Raw genomic sequence first — 9,812 nt, forward strand, 5'->3', positions numbered from 1 at the left:
GCCACCCTGTGGTCCGTGCGGGAAGTGCAGGCCGCGCCTCCCTCACGGGTCAGAGTTCACGCCCTTCTCTTCCTGCACTACGTGGAAGACACTCTATAAATGGCAATACTGTAGCTGTCATGAGCTAATGGCAGATGCTCCGGATGACTTCATCGAGTCAGAAGGTCAGATTCCATTCAGGCTGAGATGTGGTAAGTCACACTTTCTAAATGACCTCCCAGCTCCATTCTAAAGAGCTCTCTTATAATCACCTATTCCGTTTTGATTCTGCCTTCACAAGTGAAAGAATCCAAGCTCAAGAGCCTACACGCTGTATGACCCCGTTTATATGACGTTCTGGAAAAGGCAAACTAAGAGATGGCAAACAGATCACGACATAGTTCAGATACCTGAGCGACGGACCTCTGCCACCGTGCATCTGTCTAAATCATAGATTTTTATGGTTCCACGAGTCAACTGAAACCTATTCAAATCAAGCAATCAAGGAAGTGGGAGTGTCACAGGGTAGAATACACGTAATCTCAAATGTATGAAAAAGTTAAAAGTAACTTTAGAAGTGAACTTTAGAAATGAACAGAATGTCTAGACTAAAGGCAAAATGTGCTGTACATAAACAGCGGACTCTATCTTATAAAGTTCTTTCCCATGGGAGTAGGAGCTAAGAATATTGAAACGGCTGTATCTGTGATCCGGAATAGAACAAGCAATGAATTTAAATAAACGGACTTGGGCATGAGAACAGATGCTTGAGGGATCATGGTTCTTACAGCACAGTCATTCTCTGGGGCATTATTTCCGGATTCTGTAGTGTAGATGTTGTGTATCTACAAATCTCCAGAGATGTGTGACTTTTTGATTTGGTAAGAAGGCCTTTTGTGTACACTTTAGTTGGAGTAGGCTGGTTCAGATGAAAAGCTGCTAAAGTACTTTCTAAAGTATTCCTATGTATTTCTATGGAATTTCTAAAGTAAGTCTATATTGTTTACAGTATAAGATACGAGCTCTTATAGTATCTGGTTTATTGTGAGAATCTACCTTTATGACAGAAATTATCTTAGGAGACGTCAAGGAATCAAGTAATTCATGTGCTTGTTCATGTTTAAATAGTACCTGAAGAGTCTGAGAAGCTTTTTTGTTTCTATATTATTTCAAAGAAGCAAATTGTTCTAAAATTGAACCTGTTACTGGTGTATAGATTTACTATTTTATTTAGACAATTTGGCATGTCCTAAAAAGTGTCATAAGTCAGTTCAACTTAACTTTTAGTAAGAAATTAGGTTCAATAGGCGTGACTAGACTACTTATTTTAGTGAACACATATTTTTCCATTACATGTTTAATTTAAAAACAACCAGAGCAGACATAATAAGTCAGATTCTGATTTTGGAGTGTCCATAAATTCCGTTCTGAGCAAGAACAATTCCTTAATTACAGATATACAGTCACATGATTTCCCTTTATGGGTGTTAGAGAATTATTGGATGAAAAGTCTTACATCACCATCAACAGATGAATGGATAAAGAAGATGTAGTATGTATATGCTATGGAATATTACTCAGCCATAAGAAAGAATGAAATCCTGCCATTTATGACAACGTGGATGGACCTAGAGGGTATTATGCTAAGGGAAATAAGTTGGACAGAGAAAGACAAATACTGTACGATTTTACTTATATGTGGAATCTGAAAAACACAACAAATGAACAAACATAACAAAACCAAAACAGACTCATAGATACAGAGAACAAACTGGTGGTCACCAGAGGGAATGGGGTGGGAAGATGGGTGAAATAGGCGAAGGGGATTATGAGGTACAAACTTCCAGTTATAAAATAGCTAAGTCACAGGGTTGTAACATAGAACACAGGGAATGTAGTCAATAATATTGTAACACCTTTGTATGGTGACAGATAGTAACCAGAATGACATGGTGATCAATTTGTAATGTACATAACATTGAATCACTACGTTGTACACTTGAAACTAATGTAATATTGTGTGTCAACTATATTTCAAATTTTTAAAAGAAAAATGGAAAGCTGTATTGTTCATAAATAATTATAGGCTATTTCCCTTGAGAGTTTAGATGAAGAGCATGGAATTTCAGGATACAAGGTTTCCCTGTAAGCAGCACTACTGAACAGATTTTAGACAGTTTTCCTTGTGTTTCTTTTTTCTTTTTCTTTTTTTACCAGGGGAAAGCGCGAACGCAGTCCCCTACTATGACGAATTATGCAGTCGAGTTTCCTACATTTGGGGAAATCGCAGGGGTCAGCCCATCCAGAGTGCAATGGATAAGCCTCAACCTGGGAAAACCACCTTTGTGATCATGGTATCTCCCTTGCCAGGTAAGTATCCTTGCGTTTCTTAACCATTATGGGTCTCTGTTTCCTTTAATGGCCTTCCTGTTCACAATATTTACACATATTCTTGTCTAGGGGCTCCCAATTAGAGCACAAAGTTTTGCTCTTTTTTCTTCCTGTGGAGGAGTTATTTTGCCTAGAGAGCCAAAAATTTCTATCAATTATCAGCTTATTTTCTAAATCTTTCCAAAAATGTCCTTTCACACTTATTGGAATGAGGAGGTGATGGTTAAAGGGTTCAGAGTTTCATTATGCAAGATAAATAAGTTCTGGACATCTGCTATACAGCATAGTGCCTACAGCTAAAACTATGGTAGCACATATTTAAAATATGCTAAGAGGATAGGGCAGATCTTGTGTTACATGTTCTCATCACATCAAGCAGTAACAACAACAATAATAACAATAATATTATAGGAGGCAGAATGAAGCTTTGGGGGGTGATAGTATGTTTATGGCCTTGATATTGATGATGGTTTCGTGACCTTGGTATTAATGATAATTTAATGTCTATATACTAATTCCCAAACTCACTGAGTTGTATGCATTAAATATGTACAGCTTTTCTTTTGCACAGCAAAGGAAACCATAAACAAGATGAAAAGACAACCCCAGAATGGGAGAAAATATTTGCAAACAAACCAACTGACAAAGGATTAATCTCCAATATATACAAGCAGCTCAATATCAAAAAAACAAACAACCCAATCCAAAAATGGGCAGAAGACCTAAACAGACATTTCTCCAAAGAAGATATACAGACTGCCAACAAACACATGAAAGGACGCTTAACATCACTAATCATTAGAGAAATGCAAATCAAAATACCATGAGATATCATCTCATACCAGTCAGAATGGCCATCATCAAAAAATCTACAAACAATAAATACTGGAGAGGGTGTGGAGAAAAGGGAACCCTCCTACACTGTTGGTGGGAACGTGAATTGATACAGCCACTATGGAGAACAGTATGGAGGTTCCTTAAAAAACTAAAAATAGAACTACCATTGTGGGACTCGAGGGACATTGTTCCAGCTAATGATTAAGAACTCTCCAGACAATAGGGGCTTCTTAGACAATGGGTGAATTTCCAGGATGTCCGGCCCCCTTCCGAGAAGGAGGGAGATAACAAAATGTAAAAAAGGTGTCTGTCAAAGACCAATCAGGCAGCTGGGGACAAGTTCCCTCTCTGGTCCGAGCCTAAGCCGGGACCAATCAGCAGGAGAACACAACCAAATCTATAATTTACATACGGGGAAGTGGGAACCTATAAAACTGACATATTCGCGCCCGAAAGGGTTCCTTCTTCGACCTCCTGCGTGAGGACCAAGGAACCCCGGTGCACCGGCCTTCAATAAACCTCTTGCGTTTTGCATCGACTTCCGACTCTTGTTGTTTCCTGGGCGAGTCGAAACTCCTAGGAGACGGCGCAGGTCTAACATTTGGGGGCTCGTCCGGGATTCCACTCGCCCCGGACCACAAGAACATCGGGAGTTGGAGGTACCAGGTAAGCTCGAGCTTGATTGTCTGTTTGTCCCTTGTTCTTTGTGGGCCATTATCGGAGGAAAGCCGTAAGAATCGGCTTATTATGGAATCTGTATCGGACCTCTGGCTAGGCAGACGTGCTAATAGCCGGCGTCCATGAGCCCTAGGGGACGCCCTGGTGGCTCATCTGGAAGGAGAGGCAAACTCTGTCTCCCCTTCACTCGGTTTCGGCAGTTCCCTTGGTGATAACTGCCATCTGAAGAAGTTTCGGTTTTGAAGCGAGCTCGCGGTGGCCCATACGTATATGTGTTTCGTGGAGTTTTAACTGTTTCTGTATTGTGGTCTATTCTTCTTCTCTGACGGACGACAATGGGACAAACTATGACGACTCCTCTTTCCCTTACCCTAAGCTATTGGACCGAAGTTCGGGCCAGAGCCCATAATTTTTCGGTAGAGGTAAAGAAAGGAAAGTGGCAGACTTTGTGTGCCTCTGAATGGCCAACATTTCAGATAGGATGGCCCCCCGAAGGATCCTTTTTATTAGACAAGATTAAGCTGCTGAAGTCTAAGATATTTAATATAGATCCCCACGGACATCCAGACCAAGTACCATATGTCTTGGTCTGGGAAGATTTAATTCTCTCCCCACCTCCGTGGGTCCGGCCCTTTGTTTCCTCAACAGGTACGTCCGCGCATACATCAGCAGCGTCGGAGATATTAGCCTTAAAGAAAAACCCCAACACGGAGAAGCTACACGACGCCCCGGATCTACCGAAGGCGATTTATCCTGACCCGCAGTCCGATTTGCTTCTTTTGGATTCCCCACCCCCTTATCCTCCGGCCCCGAATCCCCTACCACCTAGAGGACCCCCAGCTCCACTGCCCTCGGCACCAAGGGAACCATCCATGATGGAAGAAGAAAGGGGTCCCTCAGTGGGCACTAGGAGCCGGAGGGCAATCTCCCCGGACTCCACTGCCCTACCTCTTAGAGAATATGGCCCCCCCGATGGCCAAGGGAATAGACCTCTCCAATATTGGCCCTTTTCCTCTGCAGCTCTTTATAATTGAAAAATGCATAACCCAACTTTTTCCGAAAATCCACAGGCCCTTACCGCTTTAATAGAATCTCTTGTTTTCTCCCACCAGCCCACATGGGATGATTGTCAGCAGCTGCTCCAGACTCTCCTAACGACTGAGGAGAGGCAACGGGTTCTTTTAGAAGCCAGAAAAAAATGTATTAGGCGCCAATGGGCAACCTACCCAGCTGCCTAACGAGATTGATGCTGGTTTCCCACTCGTCAGGCCAAACTGGGATTTCAATGCCCCGGAAGGTAGGGAGCGCCTGAAAATGTATCGCCAGGCTCTGGTGGCGGGTCTCCATGGAGCGGCCAGACGGCCCACTAATTTGGCTAAGGTAAGGGAAGTAACTCAGGGGCCCCAGGAATCGCCAACTGTGTTCCTGGAACGTTTAATGGAAGCCTTTAGACGCTTTACCCCTTATGATCCAACTTCGGAGGGACATAGGGCTACTATAGCAATGGCTTTCATAGATCAAGCGGCCCCTGATATTAAGAAGAAATTACAGAGACTAGATGGCTTGCAGGGATTTTCGCTTCAGGAGTTAGTAAAAGAGGCAGGTAAAGTATGTAACAAAAGAGAAACAGAGGAAGAGAAGGAAGAAAGAAAGCAGAAAGAGCAGGAAGCCCGTGAAATAAGATGGGATAAGAGACAGGAGAGGAATTTAAGTAAGATACTGGCCACTGTGGTTGGAGGAAGAAATATAGGGGATAGAAATAGGCAGGAAGGGCGAACGGCAGACAGAAGGCGGCCATTAGACAAGGACCAATGTGCCTACTGTAAAGAAAAAGGACATTGGGCGAGAGAATGCCCTAAGAAAAAGAATGGAGGAAGGCCAACCAAAAACAAAATCTTAACATTGAAAGAAGACGACTAGGAAAGTCAGGGCTCGAACCCTCTCCCCGAGCCCCGGGTAACTCTTAAAGTGGAGGGGGAACCTGTTCAATTTTTGGTAGATACCGGAGCCCAGCACTCCGTCCTTCTCCACTCAAAAGGTCCTATCTCAGCTAAAAGGTCATGGGTACAAGGAGCCACTGGGAATAAACAATATTCATGGACCACACGAAGGACAGTAGATCTTGGGATTGGACGAGTAACCCATTCATTTTTGATTATTCCGGAATGCCCCTATCCTTTGCTGGGAAGAGATTTACTCTCCAAAGTAGGGGCTCAAATTCACTTTCAGCCAGAAGGTCCCACCATAACTGATAATAAGGGAAGGTTACTTCAAATATTGACTATGAAATTAGAAGATGAATATAAATTATACGAGCAGCCTTCATCCTCACGAGTTAATGTTACTAATTGGGTAACTCGGTTCCCTCAAGCCTGGGCAGAAACTGCCGGAATGGGGATGGCCAAAAATCGGCCCCCGGTGCTAGTGGAACTCAAGGCAACTGCCACCCCAATAACAGTCCGTCAATACCCCATGAGTAGAGAAGCCAAAGACGGTATCCGTCCCCATATACAGAGGCTACTAGACTTGGGCATCTTAATAAGATGTCAATCAGCATGGAACACCCCTCTCCTGCAGGTAAAGAAACCAGGAACAAATGATTATCGGCCGGTGCAGGATCTACGAGAGGTAAACAAACGGGTGGCAGACCTCCACCCCACAGTTCCAAACCCTTACAACCTCCTGAGCACTCTTCCACCTCAACATACGTGGTATACTGTTTTGGACCTTAAAGATGTTTTTTTTCTGTTTAAGACTCTCTCCCCTGAGCCAACCCTGCTTTGCCTTCGAATGGAAAGATCCAACATCGGGAATGTCTGGTCAGCTGACATGGACACGGCTACCTCAGGGATTTAAGAACTCCCCGACCATCTTTGATGAAGCCCTCCATCAGGATCTGGCATTATATAGAGAATCAAATCCCCAGGTAACATTACTCCAATACGTTGATGATATTTTATTAGCTGCTGAGACCCAAGAAGATTGTATCAAGGGTACTGAAAAACTGTTAACGGAACTTGGAACCCTGGGATATAGAGCCTCAGCCAAGAAAGCACAAATATGCCAACAACAGGTCAGTTACCTGGGGTATCTATTAAAAGGGAGGCAAAGATGGCTCACGGAGAGCAGAAAGGATACGGTGGCCCAAATTCCGGCTCCCAAAAACGCCAGGCAGGTTAGAGAATTTTTGGGGACGGCCGGATTCTGTAGACTATGGATTCCAGGGTTTGCTGAGCTGGCAGCCCCATTGTACCGCCTAACCAAAAACAGCACTCCTTTCGTTTGGGGCGATAAGGAACAACGGGCTTTTGACCAAATCAAACGAGCTTTACTTTCAGCTCCAGCCCTAGGACTGCCAGATGTAACCAAACCTTTTCATTTATATGTGGCCGAAAATAAGGGCATTGCAAAAGGAGTATTGACTCAGAAATTGGGTCCCTGGAATCGCCCAGTTGCTTATTTGTCAAAAAAATTGGACCCTGTGGCATCAGGATGGCCCACCTGTTTAAAGATAATCGCTTCAGTGGCCGTCCTAGTCAAAGATGCTGACAAACTAACTTTAGGACAAAATCTAACGATAACAGCTCCTCATGCCCTGGAAAATGTAGTCCGTCAACCACCGGATAGGTGGCTAACTAATGCCAGGATGACCCATTACCAAACCCTGTTGCTAAACTCAGATCGCATCAAGTTTGCTCCAGCCACAGGACTCAATCCAGCCACGTTGCTACCTGATCCTGACTTGGAAGGCTCCACCATCATACATGATTGTCAGGAAGTACTAGCCGCAGCACACGGCAGTAGGCCGGATCTGATGGACCTGCCCCTCCCTGATGCTGATTTCACCTGGTTCACGGATGGGAGCAGTTTCCTGGAGGAAGGTAAGCGTCGAACTGGGGCAGCCGTGGTAGACGGAAAACAAGTCATATGGGCAGCGGCACTACCACAAGGGACCTCAGCCCAACGAGCTGAATTAATTGCCCTGACGAGGGCATTAGAGATGGCAGAGAATAAAAAAGTAAACATCTACACAGACAGTAGATATGCGTTTGCTACCGCTCATATCCACGGTGCCATTTACCAACAGAGAGGGCTACTAACTTCAGGTGGCAAAGAAATTAAAAACAAAGACGAAATCGTGGCTTTGTTGACTGCACTCATGCTTCCTACTAAAGTCAGTATCATCCACTGCCCTGGACATCAAAAAGGAAATACCCCAATAATTAGGGGAAATAATATGGCTGACCAAGTGGCCCGAGAAATAGCATCGGGAGAAGTCATTTTAGGACTGTCAGATAAAGTTCCTGAAAAACCAGGCCGCGATGAAGAAATCATCCCGGCCACAACAAAAGGAACTTTGTCCCCTCAGCAAGCAGAATCCATGTTACAACAGATGCACAGATGGACACATTTGGGGACTAAAAAGACGGTAGCCTTGTTACAAAAAGCCGGGTACGAAACCCCTGGAATGACAAAATTAGCTGAACAAATTGTGCAGGAATGCGTCCCATGTCAACAGGTAAATGCTCACAAAGGGAAACTTGAAACTGGAAAGAGACTCAGGGGGGACCGCCCAGGAACTTACTGGGAAGTGGACTTTACCGAAGTGCGTCCTGGAAGGTACGGTAATAAATACCTTTTAGTTTTTGTAGACACTTTTTCAGGATGGATAGAGGCTTTCCCAACAAAGAAAGAAACAGCTGCTGTAGTAGCCAAGAAGATTTTAGAAGAAATTTTTCCTCGATTTGGAGCATCAAAGGTAATAGGGTCTGATAATGGTCCAGCCTTCGTCGCCCAGGTAAGTCAGGATGTGGCCAGATATTTGGGGACTGATTGGAAATTACATTGTGCCTATAGACCCCAAAGTTTAGGTCAGGTAGAAAGAATGAATAGGACTCTAAAAGAGACCCTAACTAAATTGTCCTTGGAGACTGGCGGTACTGATTGGACGGTGCTCCTTCCTTTGGCCCTATTCCGGGTTAGAAATACACCTTCCCGATACCATCTTACTCCTTTTGAAATATTATATGGTGCCCCGCCTCCCCTCCTCACTTTAGGAAAAGAAATAAAACCTGATTGTCAAAATAACACTGACTTATATGCTAGGCTACTGGGACTCCAATTGGTCCAGAAAGAAATATGGTCCCAACTCGCCAAGGCCTACCAACCGGGAACACCGGGAGAAACTCATCCTTTCCAAGTCGGAGACTCCGTATACGTCCGTCGGCATCGAACCCAGACGTTGGAACCTCGATGGAAAGGACCATACACCGTCCTCCTCACCACCCCAACGGCCATAAAAGTGGACGGCATCGCTGCCTGGATCCATGCTTCACATGTGAAGGCTGCACCAGCGACGGCATCATCAGGATGGCGGGCCCAAAGAACCGACAACCCGCTCAAACTCAAGCTTCTACGAACCTAAGACTTATAATTTTGGTTTTACTGCCTTTACTGACTGTAAGTGATTTTAGCCCTCACCTCCCCCAACGTTTAACTTGGCAGGTAATTTCTCAGACTGGAGATGTAACCTGGTCCATTAGTCATACTGCACCCCCCTGGACCTGGTGGCCAGATCTTTTTCCTGATGTTTGTAAATTGGCTATAGGAGCACCTTATTGGGATACAGAAGATTCTCATGATATGAACACTGCCCCTTCCAAAGTTTCGGAAACTGATTGGTTTGGGCCGGGTTGCAAAAATGCAGGCAAAAGAATGATGCTTGGTATCCTCACTTTCTACGTATGCCCCGGGTTCCACCGCCCTTGATCTCTGAATTATAAATGTGGTGGAACTGAAAACTTTTATTGCAAAAGCTGGGGATGTGAAACTACCGGGGATACTAATTGGAAACCCACCTCAACTTGGGATTTTATTATTGTAACGGCTAATTATTCTCATAATGAGGATACCGGACACCGGAGTAA

General features: G+C 44.4%; 1 protein-coding gene and 1 non-coding gene across 2 annotated transcripts; one reads left to right on the forward strand and one right to left on the reverse strand.

The window, feature by feature from the left end:
- Positions 1-2,193: 2,193 nt before the first annotated feature.
- Positions 2,194-2,357, reverse strand: LOC132427796 (U1 spliceosomal RNA). The gene has a single exon (XR_009520001.1). It is a non-coding gene; the product is annotated as a U1 spliceosomal RNA (small nuclear RNA).
- A 1,756-nt stretch (positions 2,358-4,113) lies between these two features.
- Positions 4,114-9,580, forward strand: LOC138414115 (uncharacterized). The gene is given in 3 exon segments (XM_069540801.1): positions 4,114-5,078; positions 5,080-6,624; positions 6,626-9,580. Coding segments are annotated over 3 exon segments (5,088 nt in total). The 5' UTR covers positions 4,114-4,220; the 3' UTR covers positions 9,311-9,580.
- Positions 9,581-9,812: the final 232 nt, after the last annotated feature.

This window comes from Delphinus delphis, chromosome 6 (genome assembly GCF_949987515.2).
Source record: "Delphinus delphis chromosome 6, mDelDel1.2, whole genome shotgun sequence".
In the NCBI taxonomy this organism is placed as follows: Eukaryota; Metazoa; Chordata; class Mammalia; order Artiodactyla; family Delphinidae; genus Delphinus; species Delphinus delphis.